Raw genomic sequence first — 25,881 nt, forward strand, 5'->3', positions numbered from 1 at the left:
GGATTTTGCAAACATTGGAGATGCTTGGGTGCCTCAGATGAATGTCTTTTTTTTTTTTTTTTGGATTTGTGAAACACTGATAATCTTGTCGACAACATTCCTCTTTATGCAAACCCGACACTAGCAGTCTTTGATGGTGTATTTGAAAGACATTTTAGCTTTCGCCATACTGGAATGATGTCGTTCCATATACATTTCAGACTTGATTGAACAAGTACAGTTTACATCAACTATTTTTTTTAAAACAACAGACAAATTTTCGATTTTTTAAAAAACATTTAGTTTGGTGTGTAATTATAATTTATTAATGAATTAATATGTAGGGTTGTTTTTCTTTTGGGGGGGGGGTATGAGGGAACAAAATGACTCAAACAAATCTGAAAAAAAGCACTGTTCCCTCTCATTTCCCATGCGACTGAGGCGAGCATTCGTGGCACCTCCCTCCCTGAGCCTTGTCCCGCCTTCCATAGTCCATGGTGGGAAACATCACACATGCGCACGGCGGCCAAACCATGAGTTACGTGACATATGTTATTCAACCGTTTATATCAAAGTAGAACATATAATTGAATAAGAGATTTGTGACACGAATAAAATCATCCCTAGTTTCTTTTAGTGGAGCATAATTGAGTCTCAGTGCAATCAGCGGTGCCACGTTGTCCACTCATAAATCACGGAAAGCATGTCATCTGATAAAATGCGACCATTTGGACTCACCTGGACTTTGAAAGGTGCGGCGGAGTCTCGTTCGCGTCAGGCGCCGATAAACCGCGCCCATGTTTGGACATGAATGAAGCGGTTTTGCACGTCACCTCAGCGGTGAGCGCGAGTGCGTCTTTGTCAATATTTGCTTCAGCTGTCAAGCGAGCACGCGCCCTCGGCCGCGCGACCGAATCTGTCCGGCTCGGCGGATGAAACGGGGGCTGGAAAAGAAGGAAAAGGGATAGAAGTGTCCTGTGTGTGCGTGGTGCGCGCCACTGTCAACCTGGGCGCCGAGCCAAGTGCGCACGCATGTGCTCAGGAGGCCGACAGACACCATCTAGCTCTTTGCTCAGCAGCTGGGATGATTCAAACCTTCACACCGACAAACAAAAGCATAAACACCAGCCGGCTCCCAATTAAAAGCTGTTTTATTGAAACAACGCCACCGCCACGATCATACACAGAGTCGCACTTCGCAGAGATGATGGCACCTGCAACAAGTCACAAAAAAAAAAGGCGTTCACAACACAAGGTCCTGACCAATCGTGAGCTCTTTTGATGACGATAGAAAGCGGTTTTCCCATCCCGCTGCAGTCGGATTTAGCTTATCTTTTTTCTGTTCCCATTCTTGGGGTGAGTCATGTTGAACTCACCGGGTCAGGAGGTTTGCTCGGAAGCCCTCCTTTTTTTTCAGAAGATGCCTTGTTCCTTTCTCCGGTCGATGTCTCGCTTCAGTTGGCAGGTGGCACACACCAGGCAGCACGAGTTCGCCATGAAGTCGCTGCACAGGGAACCCTGCAAAGACAACGTCGGGCGCAAACGCTGAGCCACACGTAAACTCGCAGTCTCATCGTCACAAAGGAAGTTTGGCGTCAGCAATGAAAAAGCAAAACCGACACTGGTTGAAGTGGCTCATTTCGCAATTTTAGTTTTTCCGTAAAAGGATGACAGTCACTGACAAGTTCAAAGTTTTAAACCCAAGACAATTTAGTGTCTCCCAACCAACCCAAAGTCCGTGTTTTTGGTCGCGTCTATAAAATGAAAGTAACTTTGGTCTCTAACGATAGCTAGCTACATTTTCGCAAAAAGTCAACGTGGTCTTCAAGTGAGCCTAAGCTGTATTTTTATGAATGCCTATGACGTCAAATCAAGTTTTTGTTTAAAAAAAAAAAAAGGAGACATTTGAACCCGACATACCTATTTTGGAAAATTTGAAGCTTTTCGTATTCAGCGAATGTAACAGACGAACTGACTTTAACAGTTAAATCTTCAATGAACCCAAGCTGCTTTGTAAACATGACGATGATTTAGTCTTCAATGAAATTAACTTGCGGCCTTAGAATATTCAAGTAGTCTTCACAGAACCTAATATGCATGCCTTCATAAAAAAAAATGAAGAAAATAGTCTTTACTACATCTATTAGTTTTCAGAAAGATCAACCGCATTTTAGTCTTCAATTAACCTGAATTTTGTAAAAAAAAAAAAAAAAAAATGTAGACCTGACTAGCATAGCATGTTGCCTTAAGAAATGAAGAGAAATTTGTGTTTTCGTAAAATCCGCGAAATCCGATTTTCTATCCTCAACAGACCTCACGGGCATGTTTTCATAACAACGTGTCGGAACAAGGATCTGAAAGTCAAAATTCACAACAGGTGTTTCCAAGGACGTCCACTTCTCAGACTTTCTGTGACTCTTCCAGTCCCTCCCCATCTCTGCTGCCACCCGGGAGCTTCAAGCAAAATGAGGCAGACATGCAAAGAAACTGGAAGGCGGACGTCCTTGGCAACGTTTTGGTCCAGCTTCTCGATCGAAAACCGCAAGTGGTGCAAGAAATCCTGAAACATTGAACAATTGGACCCACTGCGCACATACGTTAATGTTGTAGCGGGTCCGGTAGACGCTGCGGATGGCCATGCTCAGGCCGCACAGGCAGCACTCGTCCATGTCGCCGGCGATGGTGCAGCTCAAGCACGGGAAGCACCACAGGCCGTAGCAGCCTGCGGACGCCAGAAGGGGAAGGGGATGAGCAACGCAACTGCACCTCCACACACTCTCAGTTGTTACTTTGTACTCGTAGGCTCTCTGTCCTCCCTTAGTAAGTGCACTAGTAGAGCAACCCTAATGCGGCGACCTTTCCGGGGCCTTTGAGCATTTCGTCAATATTCTGGCTGAAGGTCCTTAAGGTGCATTTTTTTTTGTGCTCATTCGAAAGACAATTTGGGGGCACTCATCGAACGACTTTCTGACTTTGGATTGTTTTTTCCTCTACTGCCTTCCACTACTGTGCTGTGTGACAGGACTGCACACTCGTCAGACAATCACACGTTACGAGTGATGCAAACGTCTGCACTAAGTTGACAATGGCTCGTCAAGTGCTAAATGTTAACAATGAGGAGAGTTTCGGAATTGCCCTCATTCGCTTTCCCGAACCGTCAATGATATCAGTATTTCCTCGTCTATTGAATGGTAGGTCAGTAGGGCGGGGGACACCCTGAACCGGTTGCCAGCCAATCGCAGGGCACACAGAAACAAACAACCATTCGCACTCACACTCACACCTAGGGACAATTTGGAGTGTTCAATCAGCCTGCCATGCATGTTTTTGGAATGTGGGAGTACCCGGAGAAAACCCACGCAAGCACGGGGAGAACATGCACGGGAAGGCCGGAGCTGGAATTGACCCCCCTTCCTCTGCACTGTGAAGTCGACGTGCTAACCACTCGACTACTACTATCTATATGTTGCAAAATTGCTCGCGTGATGCCAAACCCACTTGATATGTCCTTTATTAGCTGGTTTATTGCCATGTCGGTTATTTTGGGCTGCGCCGTGGACTTTGATCGTTTTATTGCTTGCTCATTTTTATTTATTTTTGACGACTGCGGGTCAACTGTTTGTGGCGCATGGGCTCAACGTGCGACTGTCAAGTTTGAAATGGAAACGACAATTTTGCATATTGATAGAGGTGACTTAAAAAGACAAAAAATAAAATTTAAAGAACTTACAAGTTCCACAATCGTCGCAGAAGTCGCACAAGCCGGTCTGGAAGTCAGAGGCTGGATATCTGCCTGGTTGGCTGGTCACCGCCATGAGGATGGCTGGGATAAGAAGGAGCTTGTCGCTGTAGCAAAGGTTTTGTTGTCAGAAAAAAAAGTTGACTTTCTTCCGGTGGTAAGATAGCTTTTGTTGCATACAAAGTACAAAAACGTGCTCATGCATAAATGTCAAAGAATCATAGCAGAGATTTATTTTAACCTAAAACTAAGGTAGGCAGGAGTCATGGGGTGATTTGTTTTATGGGCATGCCAGTCCACAAAAGCATTTATGCTTATTTTTCTTTTTAAATGATATATTATTTATTTCAAAAGCTTTTTTGACCACCACACTATGGCTCGCAGAGCCCAGTTAGAGAACAACCGCTCGGTGTGTTGCAAAATATGTTCCTCGATGGTAATAATAAAATATATATTGGATTACATTTCACATCCTCATTTAAGACACTGAGAAAATTAGCCATATTGCGAGGGGGTATCTAGCACGGTAAAGATGTCATTTTTCATCATTTTAATTGAGCAACTTTTATGCACCGAGAGTTTGGGGAAAAAAACGGCATGACAGAGGATATTTCACATGGATTTCTGTAGCCAATGAAAAGAATGTAGCAATCCTACTAATTTCTGAAAAGAGAATAATAGGTGACTCTTACCGTGTGAGGTTGCGCTGAGGAGGAACTGATGAGGGGGGGAGACGTCCGTGCGGCCTTATCGAGCTGGGATGTTTTATTGAAGGTCACGCCCCTGCTTTTTTTTTCTTACTCAGAGCAGCACCTGACACTTGAGAGAAATCCAAAATGTATTGGGTTATATTAGAGGAGAAAAAACAAAAACATCACGAGTAACGTCACATGAAAAACGCGAGGGAAAAAATGTGTCATTTGTTGGAAACGTGATGATTGTTGGGTTAGTACCGCGGTTACAAAGTTGACACGGCTGCTTCCACGCTTTCACCTTGGTTCACTACACAAGTGGAGAGGAACTACTCAAGTGTGAACGTCTACTTCCCTCTCTCTTATCAAGAGGCGACCACAACCGTTTTGAACTCGGTTACTAGAGACAAACGTACATTTTATGTTCTACGAACTCGGTCTTTCCCAACCTTTGCTTACATTAGAAATACACAAAGAGTATAGGCGATACACCGATACAACGTCCATCCATCCATTTTCCGAACCGCTTGATCCTCACTAGGGTCGCGGGGGGTGCTGGAGCCTATCCCAGCCATCTCCGGGCAGTAGGCGGGGGACACCCTGAATCAGTTGCCAGCCAATCGCAGGGCACACAGAGACGAACAACCATCCACGCCCACACTCACACCTAGGGACAATTTAGAGCGTCCAATCAGCCTGACATGCATGTTTTTGGAATGTGGGAGGAAACCGGAGCACCCGGAGAAAACCCACGCAGGCCCGGGGAGAACATGCAAACTCCACACAGGGAGGCCGGAGCTGGAATCGAACCCGGAACCTCTGCACTGTGAAGCCGACGTGCTAACCACTGGACTACCGGGCCGCCCCCGATACAACGTTTACTCACAAATTAACAAACGGACTGCAGTTCCTCTGTTCGGCCTCACGGGGGTGCTGCCAGGTCAGAAAGTGCAGAGACTGACAGATTGCACATCTTCGTTCAGCCTGACGGGGTCGCTGCCTACCACAAAGTGAAGCGAGTCGTGTTTTGGCACTTAATGATCACTTGCGTGTGACAAAAAAGTCACCCTCAACACTAAGCCTTTCAGAGTCACCATGGAACACATTAGTCGATTTCTCATGACTACTTTAATTAATTTTAAAAAAGGCAACGATGAAAAGTAGTTCGTCACCGTTACGACAGAGCAACTTTGTGGGAGAAACCCGGAGGGGTTGCTGAGGTTTTTGCCCGGATGGACACGAGCACAGATGATTTGGGGATAGGATGGGGGGTGGGGGGGGGGGGGGGGGGGGGAGAGAGAGAGAGAGAGAGAGAGAGAGAGAGAGAGACAGACATCTGCACTGACGTCACCGCCCCCCTAAAAGAGAGACAGAGAAAAAGAGCTGCCAATTTGAACGCCGGGCGAGTGGGACATACCCCGGTGAGTGCAATGAGTAGGAATTACCCCCCCCCTCCGCCCCCCCTCCAAAGCCGACAGCCCTACTCGCTCTCTGGCTTTGCATGCATCCTCTTGCAACCGTAACTCACTTTTTAAGCCAACCTGAGTCAAGATTTATAACGGGTTGGAAATAGAGAGGGAGCCCCGCTGCAAGAGTGTGCATTGTTTTGTTTGGTTTTGACTTCGAGCGACCGGGTTGCTTCCATGCGCAGGCGAGAGGATGACCGAGGAGCCCGCCAGGACATGAGCGCAGGAGCACGCACCGGGCCGGTGCTTCGTGGGGCGGACAACGGCTTTCTGGACGCACATCCCGCACACTTGGACCTGAGCTGACCACGACCATGGTAAATAGCGCTCCACTAACTTGACCAAACTGTATGACAGGTGCTTGTTGTTTAAGGAAATGACTTAAGTGCTGTCCAAAAAGCCACTCTTTACTGGTTCCACCTGTACAAAACAAAAGTGCGGCGAGGTCACAAGTTTCTTAGACCTTTGAAGGGTTTGAAAGACTTAAAATTGTCCATCCTCTTTCCACCAACGTTAGCAGGACGCGTGTGTCTTTGATGGTTACAAAGACACGCCTTGCCTGAGTAAGCACGAGACGATACGCGCGTCGTTGATGTTTTCACATTTCACCAAATTCTTCAAAGTTCACCTTAGTAGATTTGGCTACTTGAAGACAATAACTCGACGAAGAGCTTTACTACCCACACGTTGATTTTCACTGAAGACTGTCTTTGATATTGGCAAACATCTAAGTTGTCATTTTGCTCATTGAGGACAAACAATCATCATCACCAAAACAAACTTTGGGTGCTTGGAGACTCTGAAGTCAGTCCCACGATAGCTAAAGACTGAAGATTGTCTGATAAAAAAAATAATTGAAACAAAAAACATGTTCTGGTCATTGAAGACTGTGTCTTTGATGTATCCAACCATCCATTCGCTGCATTTATGGATGGAAATGTTACCCTTTGATTCATCCATCTTAGTTGGATTTTGTTCCAATCCCGTCAAATACTGTATCTTCGTGTCATGTCCTCTCATATTTTAGTCGTTAGCATTAAAGATGATGAAAACCTTCCTTCACCGGTGACAGATGCACACAGATGCCGCTTACTCATCAGTCTTGGTTGGATCTTCTTTGCGCATCGTCACATTTTGGACCTTCATCTTAGTCAACGGTGGTCATGTCAATCAGACTCCGGTCCAACCTGTGAGCCTGTGCTTTGGTACAACACAAGAGTGGTTGACAAGTGAAGCAAGAGTCGTCGTAACGCCTTGATGGATTCCCTTTGGCAGGAATGCAGATGGCTGCGCCGAGGCGAGTTTCCCATTTAGAGCTTCCTCTCCGGACTGCCACCTGAGCGTCTGATGGATCGCCGCGTTTTGGCCAAGTTGCGGACATGAATCGTGAGGCCTCCGCCGCAACGTGGACGCTTTTGCCTCCGGGAGAAATCTGAGCATCCGGGATACGCGCAGACCTATTCTCCCCCCCACCCCCACCCCCAAGCCAGCGAGGAGGTGCAAACCATGGAGTTGTTATGGTTTGGCCTCGGACTGAGCGCATGTTTTTAGTCCAGCTGTAGCGCCCACTTCCCCTTCCTCCTCCATCCCATCCCATCCCCCGCCACCCTTTCCCTCATGTCACATCTTTCCCAGAATTATGGAAATTTTGTGGAAGGCGCTGACTTGGACATTGAGCCTGGTGGTCATGGCTGCTTCCGAATTTCAGAGCGTCGATCCACTTCTACACAACTCCCAAGGTAGGATATCAAAACAAACCTTGAGTTTGGAATCCTGGAATGGTTGACATCTGAGGGTTCACATTTGCCAATCATATAATTTACCAACTATTGAGCATGTGATAAGCGGAGCATCGCTGTTGTCCGGACTTCTGGCGGTCCCCTTAACCTGAGCATTCATCGCGTGCGTTCACAGAGGAGTTCCTGTCCTACCTGCAGCACTATCAGCTGACTGTTCCCGTGCGAGTGGATGAGAATGGAGAGTTCCTGAGCTACGCCGTGAAGCACCACAGACCCGGACGGCGGAGACGCGGGGCGGCCGACCCCTCGGCGGACCCGTATCCGGAGCCGCCCGATTCCCAGCTTTTCTACAGACTCTCCGCCTACGGGAAGCACTTCCACTTAAACCTGACTCTCACCCCTCACCTGGTCTCCAAGCGCTTCACGGTGGAGTACTGGGGGCGCGATGGCCTGGAGTGGCGCCACAACCTGGTGGACAATTGCCACTATGTGGGATTCTTGACAAACCGGCGCGGGGCCACTCGAGTGGTGCTCAGCAACTGCAATGGCCTGGTGAGCGCAAAGTAACTACCAGAAACTTTTCAGGTGTCACTCACAAAGATCTTACAGGAGGTAAATTGCTAGCAAAGGCGATGGAAAATTGACATTTCAACATGTGCGTTGAGTCAAAAGTACACCCTGTTCTCTTAATCGCTCCGCCGTGGTGAAACCACCCACCGGGGTTCGTTGACTAGTGGTTCCACAGACCCCGAAGAAGGGGTGGCCTGGTGGTGAAATGGAGTATGACACAAAAGCCTTGGCCGGGCCGAGTGGGCGCCGGCCGGCCGAGCGTTCAGACGAAGCGGCGCGCAACATTAGCGCCATTGTAGTTTGCCGCCAGAGGAAAATCAACTAGGGCATACGTCGGTGTCGGCTTGTCGCGCTCGAAAAATGTCCGATGTCGTCCCCGACTCCTCTTCAGCCGTCCATTCTCGTAACAGAGGTGGGAAAACGACTCACTGTGTGTACCCGGGTCAGGTAACGATGTATTTTGTGAAACAGCGACTGGAAGTCAGAGGACTCTTTTACGGGCCGTGGCGGACAAATGACTGTAAAACCTGCCCCGGTCAGTATGTATTCTTCTGCCATGCCATGGCTTCTGTTTCGGTCAACGCACCGTCGTTTTTCTTTCAGTCACTATTTGTGCAGTTATTGGCCAGTCAACATGTCACACTGATAATGTAATGCAACAAACGACTTGGCAGGAACAAGAAGTCAAGACAGGAAAATGAAGCAGAGCTCGCACATGTGAAGATGTATTCGCCTCGCAGCCAAATGTGCTGGCAGCATCGAAACACGGCGTCATAAATTGAATTAGTGTTTGCTCTCTTTTTTTTTTCCGCGCCCCCCTCTCTGCTCCCCCCCCCTGCTCACATCACCAAAAATGGTCAAAAGCGAGCGTGCACTTTAATGCAATCAGCCGTCTGGACAATTGGAAAACCTTGACTCAGTCTTGAAAAGACCCAAATAAAATATGTTTTATATTTTTACAGCGCCAAGACACTCTTGTCTGCTCAAAAGAGGTGCTTTAGGGTAATTGTTTGAATGCCGGTCTTCACTCTAATTGCTTGTTTGACTGGCTGCTAAAGGATTACGTATTTAAATACCAACTATTTGGCTTTGCTCCTCTTTGTGGCCAGGAATCTTGGAGGAGACGCAAAAACAACAGATATGGGTCACCGACGGCTATTTGAGAGTCACACCGTTTCAAAAGGCGGCCGGCGCAGGGGTTCTCAAAATGTTGATGTTCATTTTTGTCAAGCACAATCCGAACGGCAATCAAACATCGCGACGAGATATGATCAGAGATGTGAAAGTCACCATTTACAAAGTGACAATAATACAATATGTTGCTTAGCATCAAAAGCGGAGGCCAAGTAATATGGTTGACTTGTTCGCCGACCAGTTTTAGGAGAGGAATCTTTGCCACGAGGTAATATTTGGCCAAAAGGCGACATATGTGAAACACTCGCGAGGTTAGCCAAGTCTTTTAAGCAAGAAAATAATGGAGAGTTACCCTTTGTAGCTAAATGCGCTGTTAGCTGCCAGCTAGCAAATGATAAAAGGTGCCACAAGCTAATATTTCTTCAAAATGCTCAAAATACGACTCCCTTGTGTTAACTCAGTATTTTAATCAAGTCAAAGAATGGATAGCAGCTAAATATTAGCTCATGAATTCGTTAGCTCACCAGCTTTTTGTTAGGGTACTGCCGATGCGGCCCGCGCATATTCCACATGTTGTATTTGTGACGTTCTTTGAAAATATTATTGACGTTGTGACGATGAAACAATCAACAATAATTTCGCTAAAAACTAACGAGCTGATACTCATTTGTTGTGCCTTTGGATGATATAGACAGCTATGCAAAAAAATGTACGAAGCCAACAAGTGATGAAGTACTTTTCTTGTTTGTCGCTCTTCTTCCCCCCGTGACCAGCACGGCATCATAACGACGGAAGAAGAACAGTATTTAATTGAGCCATTAAAGAACACATCCTCCCCCGCCGGCGAACGGAACCCGGATGAAGCACAGCAACACGTCATATATAAGATGTCCGCCATGCCCTCGTCGCAGGAGCGGAGCCAAGAGTCGAGCTGTGGCATTTCAGGTGGGAGCGCCATCCCCGTCAGGGGGTATTTCGTAAGAGAGGCTAGTCGCACCTATGCAAGCCGTAAGTCTTGACCTTTATTTCTTTCCCTTCAAGTCCCAAAGTTACCGTGGCAAATTTCAAGGAAGAGTCAAGTCATGGCTTAGATTAAGCAAGTCATCAAACAGCCCTGCGTCATCAAAACGGATCATCACATATTAGGCACTAACCTTATAAACTAAACTGATCTCCATATTGTCTCTTTCCTGTCTTCCCGATTAACTCATTCAGTCCCAACCAATTCTGGACCAAGTCTGAAAAGACGTTTAAAAACGTCTTTGGGAGTGAATGAGTTAAAGGCATATCTGATATGCAGCTCAGTTCATGACCAGTTCCCCGGTTAGCTAAACTGTGAAGTTCACGTAGCTTACCTTACTTTGGGCTTCATCGCGATGGGTGAAGCGTAACGTCGCCGTCGTCGCGTCTCTTTATCTTTGCGCTGCAGTACAAAAAGATATTTCATGAATCCTACAGAACTTTTAAATCACACGTGCCACGTATATGATGTCACCCTGTTCAGTTTGTTGTGAATGTATGGTGTTTGTATTTTGCTCGGTTTTACTCTGCTGTCTGCTGCCAGGGCGTTTCTCAACTGCCTTACCGGGATAAAGGTTGTAAATCAATAAACAGACAAGAAACACACGTCTAGTCACATAGGCCAAGTCTAAAAGTCAAAGGCAAGTTAAGTGTTTCATAAGCTTTAGTCAAGCAAGTCTGAAGTCTTAAAAATTGGGGACTTAAGTCTGACTCCGGTTAAGTCATCTCTCAATATATCTTAAGACGTTAATGTCAAAAGACGCAGAAAGGCGAAACAGGCGGATATGGAGCGATTTGGGACGGGGTTCTTTTAGGCACCGGCAAAAAAGCCGTCGTAGACGGGAAGCCAGCGTCCCCGGACACGTACTTCTTTGGCAAAACGTCATCTGAGCTTCATTAAAAACTCTAAATTGCTTCGAGGCGTGAACGCAAGGTGGAGTGATTGTTTTTCTAGACGTGCCCTGCAACGGGCTGGCAAGCAGTCCGGGTGGGGCATCGTGCCTCTTGTCACAAAGTCAGCTCTGATCCGCCCCATAAAGGGTACTCATAGGTCTGTCTAAAACCCCCCACAAGACTGTTTGTCAACTGAAGCAAAGCGGTTGAACCAAGGCAATATTTCTTCAAAAGTCTTTGTTTGACTGACCCGCTGACTGTGATTTACAGATCTGGTTAAAAACAGCAGCCACGCCCCGGCCCGAGCATCCGCCGCAACCCGACCCGACGACGCGGGCCGCAACGGCACGCGGCGAACGCGGCGCTCCGTCAGCACCGAGCGTTTCGTGGAGACGCTGGTGGTGGCCGACAAGATGATGGTCGGCTATCACGGCCGCAAAGACATCGAGCACTACATCCTGTCCATCATGAATATTGTAAGTTTGATGCCGCTTTCCTGGATGCCCCCCCCCCCCGCCCCCCCGGCGGACGCCATTTGTCTGACTTTGTGTTTTTTCTTCTTTTCTGGAGGTCAGGTTGCCAAACTTTACCGTGACGCCAGCCTAGGAAATGTTGTGAACATTATCGTGACACGGCTCATCGTTCTGACCGAAGATCAGGTACGAAGACCTCAGCGAACCTCGCCGTTCGGATCGGATGTTGTGACGAATGCGTCTCGGCTGGAAGAAATTCTCATCTTCATCTCGATCCCCCCCCAGCCTAACCTGGAGATCAACCATCACGCCGACAAGTCTCTGGACAGCTTCTGCAAATGGCAAAAGTCCATCCTGTCCCACCACGGCGACAGTGGCAACAGCATTCCGGAAAACGGGATGGCCCACCACGACAACGCCGTGCTCATCACTCGGTGAGGACAACTCGGCGCTCTTTTGGCGCGCTTGGCTGTTACGATGCCGAGGGCCCCCAATCAAGAGGAAATGAAAATAGAAGGTGCTCTGTACAATGTCATGCGGCGAGAGCCAAAAGCTGCGCTCGTCTTTATCTGCGGTGTTGTTGGCCGGGCTGTTTGGCCTGGTAAACTATAGCAACTCAAGTGTTTGCGGGCGGATTCTGTTTCAAGAACAGTCTCTTCACTTTCTGTCATCAGAGCTCTCTTGCTCGCTGACGCTCTGCAGATTGTCTCCTGGATGACATTGCCTTTCTCTCTCTCTCTCTCTCTCTCTCTCTCGCTCACGTCTCTTTGTTTTCCCGGAATTCATTTGGTAGTCTCCTTCAATCAGAACGCCCTCGCTGTGTTTGAAGTCGACGCGGCGAGTTCAATCTCAAAAGATGCCGGGAGCCATCGAGACGATGCCGATCATCGTTCGGCGTCGCATTTGCGAAAGCTTGCGCTGCCAAAGAGCTCCTCTGTCAAACTCGACATTTCAGAAATTGACCGCGAACGTGATTTTTGCCCAACGGTGAAATATACAAAAGCCTTTGGCGATGTTGATCGCAATCAAGTGGCTGGACATGACCTTGAGGAGGGCACGAAGAAGACAACAGACGTGCCAAGTCTCTCTCGCATTGAAGGTGGAGCGTTGAGGGGCGAGGGTGGCTGTTTGATGCGAGAGGGCGGGGTCTGCTCTCCAGGGGGTGACTCTTAGTGTGATCTTACTTTGAGATTGAGGTTTTGGGTTTGGGTTTGGGCTAGGCCTTTACGGTACCGTGTCTTCTTTCCGGGATTACGTTTCGGGGTTAGCATTGGGGGACTTTTCTATTCGGCCTGTATTTTGTCGGCTTTCTCGCAAATCAAATTTGCGGTGCCCTTGGTTTTAATAGATTAAAAGCTTTCGCTACGATTCGTGGCCATCGTAAGTTGCACGCGGCCTACCTCGGCTGCGCTGTATTGGATTAGCGGCGCGGCACGCGAGTTAGCGTGGGTCAACGGTGAGGTCACAGCGCGACTTGGGAACGGAGCAGTCACGACAAGCGCTGAGATTGCTCGCATCTCGGCTGAAGTTCATCTTCTCCTCTCTCTCTCTTGTCTTATGTTTTCAGGTATGACATCTGCACCTACAAGAACAAGCCCTGTGGAACGCTAGGTGAGAACTTTGGCCTTCAAAAAGAAGTCCTAAAACTGGAGCGTCGGCGTTAAAGTTGACAGTCCTGAACCCCGGCGCTGCTGAATTGCCTTCCACACGGGCAACATTCTGTCTCAAGTTACGCCTCCGATCCGATTTAGGAAACCTGGAACTCGTGTGTTCACTGACTTCACTGACCCCTGATTCCACGTTGGTTGCTTTTCACACACAAAAAAAAAAGGCAGATTTATCGCCGTTTTAAAGACTATGGAAGCCAAGAACGTAGACCCGCAGTTTGAAATTCAGAAACGGTAACAGGAGAGTTGGGGGGGGGGGGGGGGGGGATCTTGCGTGCGCAGTTTTCGGAAGGGAGCAAAGGCAAAAGAAAAACCAACGACGGCCACCACCATCCCCCCTTCACTGCCGCGCCTCCATTTCCCTCTACCCCCCTCCCATCTCCAGTCTCCGCTGGCCATCTTATCTGCGCAAGGGCCCGCAGGCGGCACAGTATATCTTGGAGGTCTTCTTGCGACTCGAGGGAGCGCTTTGACGGATTGAGCGCATTCGTCACATTCCCCCGGTGGCTTTAATTGCCCCGGCATCTGCTGGGCTTCCTCGTTGTCTACTCCCCACCCCCTCGCCCTCTTCTCGGGGATCGTGCTCCAGGGCAACAACTCTGGCCTTTTGGGGTCACGGAGTAATCGCGGAGCCCGCAGATAGTACACAGTCCGCGCCGGTGTTAAGAAAACAACTGACACTCACGCATGCATTCTTCAAGTAATGGCAGAGTAGCCGCTCTCCTTCCTTTCCCTCCCTCTCCCGCCTCCCTTTCCTCACCTTCAGGCTCGCCTCCTTGCATTTGGGACCATCGCGATTTGCGAGTCTATTCTTGTTTAGCCTCTTAGCAAAGAGGATACAAAAGCCGTGACACTCTTAGCCAAGGTGCGGCTGGGGGAGCTTGCGCAAACTCACCGCTGCGGCTGCCTTTGCCATTCGGCGGACCCTCTGGTGTGCCGGCCAGCCGCCGCCCGCCGATGTTGCACTTCAGTTTCAAGGGATTGGCGCCTTGGAGATCACCAGCAAAAGATCTAAAACGATGCAAATATCGGTGCGCAGATGAGAATGTTGAATGCTTTATCTGACATAGAACGGGGTCAAATAGTCAATAGATTGGCAGATGATTGACAAGTACACATCATTTTCAAACGAATTAGACCTCGGCGTTTCGCGACTTGGATGAACACCGGGTGCTGCCGAGATGTTCTTCATATTTCAAGCGTGGATGACAGACAGAGAGAGAAAGATGTTCTTGTATCAGAGACAAAGCAGATGTGCGTTAGTAAGAGCGCTCGGGATGTCAGCACGGACGAGACGAAAAATGCAATCTGTGTTTTTTCCAGTTCTCATGACCTCGGGAAATTTACGGGCTCTTCCGCGCCGGCCAAATCGGCTGAATTTTCGCCGGTTTATTTCTCGTTTGTAAGGCGCCGGTGCGACCGGTTGGGGAATCGCAGCCCGACGTCGGCCACGCCTCTTTTTCTGTTGAAAGCGGTCGTCGCTGCGCATCTGAGCATCGGAATAAGCGAAACCGCGACACCAATGTTGCGCTATGGATTTAGACTCAACTGAACAGTCGCGATAAGACTCGCTGATGACATCGCCTTGTCCGCCTCGGCCTTAAAATGGTTTCGAATATGTCGGACGAGGAGCTAGCTCGGCCGGCGGAATGCCAGACGCTAAGCTAACTTGCGTCGCTTGAGCTGTGAGCTGCGGCTGACCGGCGAGTGCGGCTAAACGTCGTCCTTCCACTATCCGCGCTGCGGATTTACCTTTGCCGTTTTGCACCGTTGGGTCTTGTACAATCAACGTTCCCAAAGCCACAGAAACCATTTAGTCATTTCCACACTCATTGTCATATTTAATACATAGCTTATACCGTGAAGGGATTCGATTTATCCCATACTATACATTTTAGGCCTTTGCCTAATATCGTACAGCAGATATCAAAGCTTAAAACTGCTATCCGTAGTTATTAATTGCCCCCCCAAAAAATTGCTAGTGAGACAGTTGTGTGCTGAATCGTCTTACTCGTCAAAGAAATGCTACGATGGCTTGAAATAAAACTGAGCATTTATTGGAGAAATGCTGCCAGTAAATGACAGTCAATGTAGTAGTTTGTCCTAATGCTACAAACAGCCTTCCATAAAAGCGTCGAAACACGTATTTGGGGCTGGGGGGGGGGGGGGGGGGGGGTTGGGGGGGGGATGACTCGTAAAACACAGTCCTTCTAAAACTGCTGAATTGTCCTACTAGAGAAGAGAAAGAACATATTACATGGACCGCAGTAATCTCTGTAGCAATGTTAGTGAATCAATGCTGAAACAGCATTCCAGAGTGATCACGCTTGAAAGTCACACACACACACACACACACACACACACACACACACACACACACACACACACACACACAAGAGCCCTTCCCCCACTACACACACGCGCACACACACACACCTGCTTTGTGGTGTCATCCAATCCACTCTGCACTCACCTGTAGATGTAATCTGTGAAGAATTGCCTCCTGTCTCCTGATGTGACCTCTCTCAGGCTTTTGGGAAGAAAGGCCTTGCGACACCTGGATTGCGGGGGAGGCTGAAAGTTGAAACAGTCTCTCCCGCTCTCCCTTTCTCCTCTCTTCTCTTTCGACAGCTCCCAAAATGAGGAAAACATCCTTTTTTTTTTTTTTTTAAACTCCCGACAGCTTTTTCGGGCGCGGCGGCTGCTACATTTCCTTCCTTGGCCCGCGTTTTAGGCGAGGCCTGGTGCTTCGTGAAGTGTAAACCTCCGTCTCGATGTTTTCCAGTAGCCGGAAGCCAATCCTGAAAACTTCTCTTGCTCTCGTGTGCAACCAAAAGTGAGAAATTGAGGCGATGTTACATAGTGGCCCCTTTCGCACTATTGCCCCCCACCCCCAAAAAAAACCCAAAAACCAATCACAACAACAATAAACACAGAAAGTAGTAGTACAAGCAAAAAGCTAGCAGTTGATGCTAAGCTCTCTAAAGTGAGGAAATCTAAGAAGCCTAATAAGTGTGCTCTCATTTGACTCCTGTTGTGTGTGTGTGTGTGTGTGTGTGTGTGTGTGTGTGTGTGTGTGTGTGTGTGTGTGTGCGTGTGTGTGTGTTTGCATCCAGGCTTGGCCTCGGTGGCAGGAATGTGCGAGCCGGAGCGGAGCTGCAGCATCAATGAAGACATTGGCCTGGGCTCGGCTTTCACCATCGCACACGAGATCGGCCACAAGTGAGTGCATATGATTTTTTTTTTCCTGCGGCACGAAACTAAATGGCTGGACACTAACCACTGAAAGACCCTCGAGTGAATTGAAAGATTTGTTCCTAAATACACGATCCGCGTTTGGGAGACCACTGCTAAAAACATGGAGAAAAACTGCAAATGATGTCGGGTGAGGCGTTTTGGCTCGGGCAGATATCAGAATTAGTACAATGAAGATAAAGAGTTTTCCACAAATGGTCACCATTTCTCCTGTGGCCTCACACCTCTGCGTGAACTATAATAGACGGATTGTCAATAAATAGAAAGCACAGTTCTTTGAGAGAGAAAGCGATGCCAAAACATCCGCCTCGTGATCGGGCTCCATTCATGTGACCCGAATCCAACGTCGCGCGTGACCTCCCGTGTGCCTTCCGACCACCTTTAAGCCTTTCTACCTCCTCCCAAGCCGCGTGCCTCGGGACTTGGCGCGGGCTCCGTTGGGCTGCGAGTCCGGCGTGTCGCGCGTGCATACCTTTGGCTCGCGACTCCAGCGCGCAATAATGATGATGTATTAGCCTCCCCGGAGAGTTGTGCAAGATGGCGATTTCCTTTTATTATGTCTCGTGTCTGCTTCTGTTGCAAAGGGGCCCGTTGTAAAAATAGTCAATGCCTGTAGAAGATGTATAAGGAATAACAGCGTGGCCAGGCCTGATTTATTTCCAGAGCGTTCTAAAATGTCACATAGGCGGCCCGCGCTAGAAAAACAGCTTGAGACGGCGCGATGCGGTCGGGTTTGTTAAATACATTAGAGCTGATTTGTGCTCTCGGGGCCCGGCAAGGAAAAGTTTAAATTGATTGTTAAGATGATTAGTTTTCAAACTCTCCGGCCCGGGATCTCTCCGGTAATTGATCCAAAGGAGTCACGGCCATCCCTCCCTACTTTCCAGCCTCTCTGGCGGCCCACTCAGACCTGCCGGCGCTGATTGACAGGCAGGCATCACATGGGTGACGAGAACTTGGGAAGTTTTCAAAATTTGGGAGCAAAGTTGGATGGCTGTCCGTAAAACATGGAACTGTACGGAGTCCGTTTCACTAAAAGACGTCAAATTTGGTCGACGAGTCTATCACATCAGGACCCACAAAAAGTCTTCAGAAGCCATGTCTGAAAAGCCACAAGAGGGGAGGTCCATTTAGTTTGAAGTGGCCATCTTGGCACATGCACCTCTTTCAGAATTTGAAAAAGAATTCAGCACCCAAAGCCAATATGATTTGGGGAAACAACATTTGTGAGACATCTCTATCATTGAATAGACCCACAAAAAAGCCTCAAGACGCCATGCCCAAAAAAACTGAAGAAATCTGCTATTTTTGCCATTTGGGCTCATTTAAAAGTCAAAGTCAAGATCAGCTCTGGAACAAATATTTAAATGAAAAATGTTTTTAAGATGATGAGCCCAGGAACCCTCCAGTAATTGATCCAAGGGATTCCTGCCCTCGCTACCCCCCCCCCCCCCCCGGTGACCTGCTCAGACCTGCAAGCGTTGATTGACAGGCAGGCATCAGAGTGATGATTAGACCTTTTTGCTCATTCCTGCTGAGCTCCAGACAGGGTTTGACCCTTGACCCGGGGCTGCTTTCCACACAGCTGTTTTAAGAGCCCTGGGAGCGCCTTCTTTACGGCCGAGGGACCGAGGCGGCGGGCCGTTGTGCTCACTCATGATGCTTTCCAATCGCAGCTTCGGCATGAACCACGACGGCATCGGCAACTCGTGCGGCACCAAAGGCCACGAGACGGCCAAGCTGATGGCGGCGCATATCACGGCCAACACCAACCCCTTCTCCTGGTCGGCCTGTAGCAAGGACTACATCACCAGCTTTCTCGAGTAAGTGGATGATGCCTGCTTGCCCTGAAGGACCTATGGAAAGCCTTTTTTTTTTTTCAATCTTCTCGATCGAGCTTGAAGTCGTACTTGTTCACCAAAAGTGGCCTTTGAAGTGGAAAGAACCATTACGAGTACAACACAATTGTCCTACTGATGCACACGAGTCATACTAGTTTGTCTGACAAGAGTCGCCCCACAATAACGCCTCAGGAAGCCACACCTTCAAAGAAACAGGAAGTCTGCTGTTTTGGTCTGAGGCGGCCATCCTAGGGTCATTCTGGCTATTTCCCAGGGTCTTTTGAATTCAGTCACTCGCTCTGTACACACACACACATACACACACAAAAAAAAACCCCACAAGTTCAGAGCCAGTTGTACTTGACAATGCAAATTTGGTAGGCATGTCTGTCATGAGTAGATGCACAAAAAGTCTCAAGAAGCCATGCCTGAAAAGAAACAGGAAGTCTGCCACTTAGGTTTGAAACGGTCATTTTGGCTCGCAAGTGGCCTTCCAGAATTTCAAAAAGAATTTGGCCATGAAATTAACAGCATGAAATTTGGTAGGCATGTCTATCATGAGTAGAGCCACGAAAAAGTATCAGGAAGCCATCCTTCAAAAAACATTAGGAGACCTGCCATTTGAATTTAAGCGTTAACATCCTACAAATTTCAATGTATTTCTTTTAAGAATTCAGCCACCAAGAGCCAGTTTCACTTGGCAACATGAAGGTTTGAGGGCATGTCCATCATGAACAGACGCGCAACAAAGTCTCCAGGAGTTTGACATTTTGCTTTGAATTGAATTTCAGCCATTTCCAAGGGTCTCGCACATATAAACTCATTCGATACGTTTTGTTCGATGACCACCTAATTTGAACCTAGTCTACTAGACGACGGTAGATGGTAACGCATTTGAGAGGGTTTATTTATAACGTTTTTTGGTCAGAGCAGCCACGCTTCTAAACGTCCATTCCACAAGAGCAAATCTCAACGAAGGTGACGTAAAAGGCTGGTCGTCTACCCGCCAGTGACTTTCCCCATTAACTTAATCGCCTCCATTTCATCAACTCGTCAGATGTTCTGAGGGCGTGAACGACAGTGGCGTCCCTCCCACCACAAGGTGAACATTTTAGCTCTTGTGGAGCTCCGCTCTGTTTGGATGACAAAAAGTACTCATCTGACTCAGTACGAACACGTCGTCGTCCTACTCGTATGCCAACGTTGTCCTCCATAAAGCCGTCCATGACATCCATCTTAAGGGATAATACATGTACGAGTACACTCTTTGTCCTCATTGATAAAAACACTCATAGAATGACTAGTGCGCACTAGTAGAATGAGTGTGGCGCTATAGTAGTTGCCCAACTCGTTTTTTGAGCGTGCACAATTGTTTTACTCATGAGGACAAAGAGCATACTAGTACATAGGACCTAAAGTTGGATATCAAGGATACTGAATAAACGCTCAAATGGCTTGCCATGCGCGCATACGCACACACACGCGCGACTGCACGCTCATACTTTTTTTTTTTTTTTTTGGTGTCGGAATGAGGCCCCGCTGGCTGCCAGCCTGGCACGGTGAAAAACGTGCACGGGACTCAAGTCAGACGAAGCCAGACAAAACATCTGGAGTCGGCCTTCAGCGTCTGGCAGAAAGCAGATACCCGCCAGCCTGACGGGGAGCTCCTGGCCCGGTTGCTCCTCGCACGTCACGGCCAGTTCCCGACCAGAAGTCAGGCGGACACTGGAGTCAGGCGCTCGTTGCCGTCTCATTCAAAGCCACCCCCAAAAAAGATGAACTCATACATCAACAAATAGTCATAACACACATGATGATGGAATATTGCCCAAAACGAAATGTCACCGCTGCAATGTTGTTTTGTCACAAAATCTTTTTGACATCCAAAGTGAGGATAACTACTGGGGAAGTGCTACGGCGTTTTGTTTTCGCGCGCAACAAAAACACGTGCCCTTTGAAAAAAAAAAAAAAAAAAAGACGCTCGGTTGAAGCTGACTTTCAACTAAAATAGTCCATATCTAGTTGAGTCCTCCCCCATATTCTAGGAATGGAAGCCAAACTTAAATGATCCATGTGCAGCCAACAAAAACTGCTGTCTGCTTCTGTGTTCCGTCATCATTTATTCGCATGTGCAGCGTGCAGTCAGCTGTCAACATGAATTCAAAAGGACTACTGCCGCATCGCGATGTCAAATACATATTTGGAAAATAAGAGCCAATTATAATATTCATTTGACCATGTGACTTTTTGCTCGCGAGGATCAGCGCGCAACCTCGACACGTCAAAGATGGAGACACCACCTTCATTTTCACACACGTCATCTGTGCGGCGTGAGCCACGTTTGCTTTGAACGACGTCCATGTCGCACGTAGAGAGACACAGCGGAAGGACGAAAGTGCCATTTGTGGCTCTGGAGCCGCAGGTTGCAGACCGCTGCCCTGAATAAATGGAGGCATTCGGTAAAGTACAGATAATTAGGGACATAAATGCTAAACGTTTTCCGTGTTGCGCCGGACCACCCTTAAGCCTCTTTATATGCCCTCGGTGCGTGATTCGGGCCGTGGCACGGTCGACTTCCAAGTCCGGCAGAATTCTTGCCGCGCAAACGTCCGACGAGCCGAGCGTCTGCTTGGCAGAAGCCGACAGACCACTCCGGCGAAAACATTTCGCGGCGATGGAGAAAACGCCTTTCAGACGGAGTTGATGTAAGAACAGACCTTTGCAGGGGGGAGATTCTCTGACCTCAGAGTCGCACCAAAGTAGCAGACGGCGGCCTTTTGAAAGACGCCCCACCCACCTCCTCACTCGCTCGCTCCCTCTGCACCCATTGCCCCGCCGCATTCGTGCGCAGCGCTTGGCGCGGCCACGTGATTTACGAAGCGGACCCCACGCCGCTGTCTGCGGCAATAGAAAAGGCTTTCATGTGTGCGTTTGAACATCCAGGCGGGTTTACAGACAATGTCTCGGCCTTGACGCTCTCGTGAACTCTGTGAAGATTGTTGTGTGAATGGCCTCAATCGTTCAGAAGGAGTTTCACGCAGATAAATTGGCTTATCCAAAGGGGCGATTGTCAAAAAGTCCACCTTTCGTGATTGTTCTTCATCAGATAAACAGGAATTGCTCCTGAATAATCCCTTGTTGAAGGTTACGCATAACTCCCTCTCTCTATTGTCCATGACACAATCCGTACATTAGGTGAACGGCATCACAGCGTCACAGATGTAACGGCCAATCGTTTAGCGGTATGAGGCGAACGCATCTGCATTGTCGTGTGTTTTTACAGTAATCAACAAGATGTATGATTTCATCTGTACCTGTGGCTAAAAAAAGCAAAGTGTGGAGAGTCTCTGTTGGCGAAGACGACCCTTACTGCCGTTGAGCTCGCAAGGCCCTCGAGCAAAGCGGATAATAGCATGCGCGCTTGTCGCAAAATGTTTCCGACTGAAAGCTGTGAACCGAGCAGCACTCGGGATGGAGATGACAAAGAGCCATTTAGCGTGCTCAAAGGAATCCGGTAACCGAACCCCTGCACGTCTTCTCTTATGTTACACCCCATTTGACATGTTTTTTTTTTTTAACTTTAATTTCGTTTTTTATGCCTTAGTGTTTCCAACAAAAGGGTTTTGTCCGTAAACTCCAATTACCCTGCCGTAGCCAGCCTCCCCCAGACAGAGCTTTTGGATATCGCACACCCGCTTCTCTCCCTGCCAAGTAAACAACTTTGGCCATCACGTTGGCCTACATTCACTTTCTTGCAAGGCTTTGTTTGGCTTTTTAAGAAATGCTTTATGAACACACTCTGTGGAAGAGTTCAGGTCGAGTTTACGCGACTGCGGCCAACCTGAAAGCAACGCTTGGGATGGTTGAAACGCCCGAGAGGAATCGGGCCCATGGAGCCATAAGTACTCTTGGCACCTTTTTTTGTGCTCAAGGCCCACGTTTGACTTTTAAAATGGACAAGTTTGGAAGGTTCAGTGTAGCTCTACTGACATTATCCAGATACGGAACGGAACGAAACGGTACGGGACCTAGTAGCAAAACTTTCTGTTCTTTGCCAATTAATTAACAGCCACACGCTGACGATCCTGTTACAGAGGACAGGACAGAACCCCCACACCAGCCGAATATACCAAGGTTGTAGAACTAGACCAGAAAGGGAGAAGACATTTTGTATCTCACCAATAAATTAACGACCAGTGCTAAATGCTGATGCAATGCTTGAAGGGCAGAGGACAGAAAAACGTGACGGTTAGAATAACTAAAGACATAGTGACAGTGTCCCTGAAGGGACAGGACAGGACCCTGAAATCCGGGTGAATTCAACAAGCTTGGAAAAAGAAGGCAAATAGTGGGCAAGACTAAAGCCCCATTTCGGGTTCATTGCCTTTCACGCCAAACAGCAACCTGTGAAAAAAAGGTGGAAAATTCCCTGTCGGGAAACGTAGCCGTCTCCATGTTGTAGGACTATTTAAGAAGAAGACATTTTTGGAAGAGGCCCGAATTATCTTCAGTCATCTTGTCGTCTGCATTTGTGTTGTCAGCGCGCCCATTTTTCCTGTGGTGGGATGGGAGCCTTCCACCACAGCTGCCACAGCTGGAAAGAACACGCTGTTATAGTAAACAGGCTTTTCCAAATGAAATACACCAGGTCCGTTATATCCTAATTGGGTAATTGTCTAATGTTAGCTCCTCGTTGAAGAAGCTCAGCGAGTTGCTCCGCAGTAAACACGCGCGTTAAATCCAACAACAAGTCTTTTAATTTTCCGGCGCCTTCGGCCAGCCCTATTTTCCGCGCTTTAGGTAGCGCTGAGGGTTTTCACCACGGCAAGTGTGAAAATGAAGTTTGAAGTGATGGAATTGGAATGGTGTTCGAAGGAAGAGGCGACACAAGTATGTCACGGAAATATTTTGGGGCAAGACGGCAACTGCGAGTCTGACTCAAGGCGTCTCGTAGTGCGTGGGAATGGGCTGCATCCGTACCTCGGTATTTCAAGATGCAAAAGCAGCCACTGCGAGCCATCTCGGGTTTGCATGTGCTAAATCCGTCTGGGTCCAGAGTGAATTGTGCAATTCAGCTCAGCGTTCACCTGTGTTTGCATCCCAATCACGTTTGCAGCCCTTTTTTGGTCTGGTGGCTACTGACACGGTCCAAGTCCATTTGTGCAAGAAACAATCCTATTGTAGCTTTGTGTTTTTGACAGCTCAGGTCGGGGGACGTGTCTGGACAATGAACCTCTGAAACAAGACTTCCTGTACCCAACAGTGGCTCCGGGGCAGGTGTACGACGCCGACGAACAGTGCCGCTTCCAGTACGGTGCCTCCTCGCGCCAGTGCAAATATGGGGTAAGAAAGAGTATAGATTTTTTTTTTTTCCCAATGTTCAAAAGTGCGGAGCAGGAGTCTATTATAGAAATATGCGCAGTGGATTCACGAACAACGCCTTTGGGCGTGAGCCAATCGGTCTGCCTGAATTTTCCGCTCTGTTGATGGATGACCAGCCAATCGAGACGTCGTCGCATCTGGAACGTTCGGGCATGGTCTTACAAGTTTTTTCAAACGAGTCCTTGAAAAGTCATGGAGAGTTTTTGAAAAGCACTTAGCGGTTATCGCATTTGACACCCCCCTCTCTTCCCAAACCCCCTTGCACATATTTAGACTCACGCAGGCGGCCTGTCCTTGTGGGAAATGATCTAATAGGCTCTTCGGGTTTATATTTCCTGTTTGAGAGAAGAGGGTAGGGTATTTTTTTTTGGGGGGGGTTGGCTGTTTAATTCTGGTCTGACAAGCGGAGTCGGTTGTGAGGTTTCCGTCAGCACCTCCAAAGAGACGAAAGATTGAAGTCAACGTTCCACGTTGGGCTGTGATGACGATGTAAATCCATCAGGCCCATATCGGCGTTGGCGAGGGCCCGGGTTGATGACCTTTCATCTTCGGCCGCAAGAGCGGACACAAGTGGCGTAGTTGCTTATTGAAAGCAGCTGGCAGTGGGAAGTGGCTGCAACCAGAGAGGGGTAGTTTACCGCTTTGTTTAATCTGGGGGGAGGCAGGGGGGGCCTCTAGCATATTTACTGACCCGGCGGGTCAGAGTCTGCGCACCAGATCACAACTCTTCTTCATGGACCAGCTCTTCTAACTGAGCATGATTGTCCTGTAAAAGCCTTTGAAGTTGGAACATGGAGGGAGACCTGGTGGGGTTTTCATGGCAACTGGAATAGCCAAACTTTCTGCTCGATCACGTACAGACAAAAGGGATGCCCCAATTCTGTCAGGAAATGGGTTTGGGAACAACAAAATAAACTGTGTTTTCATTCAAGAAACTTCAAGTTTACAACAGAGATTCCCAAACTATGATGCGACCTGGGGGTTCAATATCTCAACAGGCAAAGTGAATTTTGGGTATCGACCTCATGTTCGAGACGGCAAAGGCGTGGAGAATAAACACGGTGGTGTTTGTCCAGACAGTCAGTGAGACTCAAGATATTTGAGAGGCCAGCAAGTCATCTTGTCGACCCGGGAGCCCTGTCTCTCAGCTGAGAACGGTGCTTCCTTGACCTCACAATCGGGCTTGGTGGCAAGGTGAGCAAGCGTTGGTCACGACTGACTCAAGACATAGAGAAAAACCAGGACCTTTTGCACCGACATTCATCCAGATTCAAACACAAATTACCTCTTTGCAGACTAATGAATTAAAGAAACTCCCCATGTCACCAGTGAGTTACCCCCCAGAAGACTGTTCGTAGCATAAATTGTTTCCTGGGTCATTCATTTCAAGATTTTTTTTCTCCCTCAATATATGTTATGTATCGGGCGGCACGGTGGTCAACTGGTTAGCACGTCGGCCTCACAATGCCGAGGTGCAGGGTTGGGGTTCCGGCTCTGGCCTCCCTGCGTGGGATTTCTCCTTCAGAATGTTTGTTCATGTGTTCTGACCAACTGTTTTTGCCTTCTTTCCTAGGAAGTGTGTAGAGAGCTCTGGTGCCTTAGCAAAAGCAACCGCTGTGTTACGAACAGTATTCCTGCCGCAGAGGGAACGCTGTGCCAGACGGGGAGCATCGAGAAAGGGGTGAGTCAGCTTCTTCTTCAGCCCTATTGGCCCCCCCCCCCACACACACATTGTGCGATGCTTCTGAATCCGAATAGCACCCGACCATCGCAAAAAAGTACATTGGGCGATTTAGCGTAAGTGCTCATTGCGACGATAACTGTGCGAGTCTGTTTTGCCTTGTGAGGCTCCTCATACAATAATGTTGAAACGTGTCACTTTTTGTAATCCATAAAAAGATGGAGTGCCAGTCAGGGAAAGGTTACTACGATCCAATTCATTCTAATGTAAGCAGCACGCTACGTACGCCACTCACATATATTATTACCATTCGCTATTACATCCACAGGTACAGTACATATAAAATACT

At 48.2% G+C, this 25,881-nt stretch overlaps 2 protein-coding genes across 7 annotated transcripts in view; one reads left to right on the top strand and one right to left on the bottom strand.

The window, feature by feature from the left end:
- Positions 1 to 1,112: 1,112 nt before the first annotated feature.
- LOC147191352 (placenta-specific gene 8 protein-like) lies at positions 1,113 to 16,492 on the bottom strand. Of its 3 annotated transcripts, XM_086135719.1 has the most exons (8): positions 15,847 to 16,492; positions 14,269 to 14,384; positions 10,675 to 10,742; positions 4,411 to 4,537; positions 3,710 to 3,825; positions 2,577 to 2,701; positions 1,356 to 1,497; positions 1,113 to 1,193 (listed from the first exon to the last, which is right to left on the bottom strand). In XM_086135719.1, exons 5-7 carry the CDS (start codon positions 3,792 to 3,794, stop codon positions 1,393 to 1,395), a joined length of 315 nt encoding a protein of 104 aa, XP_085991845.1. In that variant the 5' UTR covers positions 3,795 to 3,825; positions 4,411 to 4,537; positions 10,675 to 10,742; positions 14,269 to 14,384; positions 15,847 to 16,492; the 3' UTR covers positions 1,113 to 1,193; positions 1,356 to 1,392. The 3 variants fall into 3 exon arrangements, with proteins under 3 accessions (XP_085991845.1, XP_085991846.1, XP_085991847.1); XM_086135720.1 differs by lacking the exons at positions 14,269 to 14,384; positions 15,847 to 16,492 and adding an exon at positions 5,297 to 5,410; XM_086135721.1 differs by lacking the exons at positions 10,675 to 10,742; positions 14,269 to 14,384; positions 15,847 to 16,492 and having other exon boundaries at positions 4,411 to 4,960.
- adamts6 (ADAM metallopeptidase with thrombospondin type 1 motif, 6) overlaps positions 5,710 to 25,881 on the top strand; it is a 34,940-nt gene continuing 14,768 nt past the window's right edge. Inside the window, exons 1-12 of one of the 4 annotated variants that reach the window (XM_086135715.1) lie at positions 5,710 to 5,831; positions 6,062 to 6,193; positions 7,152 to 7,615; positions 7,791 to 8,167; positions 10,093 to 10,264; positions 11,504 to 11,892; positions 11,992 to 12,140; positions 13,274 to 13,317; positions 16,490 to 16,595; positions 18,305 to 18,451; positions 23,671 to 23,812; positions 25,425 to 25,532. In XM_086135715.1, the coding sequence (XP_085991841.1) occupies positions 7,516 to 7,615; positions 7,791 to 8,167; positions 10,093 to 10,264; positions 11,504 to 11,892; positions 11,992 to 12,140; positions 13,274 to 13,317; positions 16,490 to 16,595; positions 18,305 to 18,451; positions 23,671 to 23,812; positions 25,425 to 25,532 (1,734 nt within the window). In that variant the 5' untranslated portion in view covers positions 5,710 to 5,831; positions 6,062 to 6,193; positions 7,152 to 7,515. Of the gene's footprint in view, positions 5,832 to 5,886; positions 6,194 to 7,151; positions 7,616 to 7,790; positions 8,168 to 10,092; positions 10,265 to 11,503; positions 11,893 to 11,991; positions 12,141 to 13,273; positions 13,318 to 16,489; positions 16,596 to 18,304; positions 18,452 to 23,670; positions 23,813 to 25,424; positions 25,533 to 25,881 lie in introns of those variants that run through there. The other 3 variants (XM_086135716.1, XM_086135717.1, XM_086135714.1) reach the window with 3 other exon arrangements.

Source organism: Hippocampus guttulatus, chromosome 17 (assembly GCF_054856545.1).
Source record: "Hippocampus guttulatus isolate MCC_2025c chromosome 17, RoL_Hgut_1.0, whole genome shotgun sequence".
NCBI lineage: Eukaryota > Metazoa > Chordata > Actinopteri > Syngnathiformes > Syngnathidae > Hippocampus > Hippocampus guttulatus.

Excerpts from the sequence above, each read along its gene's own strand:
- LOC147191352 (XM_086135719.1), bottom strand. The coding sequence starts at position 3,794 with ATGGCGGTGACCAGCCAACCAGGCAGATATCCAGCCTCTGACTTCCAG. Across the intron at positions 2,702-3,709 it reads CTGCGACGATTGTGGAACTT|GCTGCTACGGCCTGTGGTGC; the intron begins GTAAGTTCTTTA and ends TGGCGTCCGCAG. Across the intron at positions 1,498-2,576 it reads GGACCCGCTACAACATTAAC|GGTTCCCTGTGCAGCGACTT; the intron begins GTATGTGCGCAG and ends TTGTCTTTGCAG.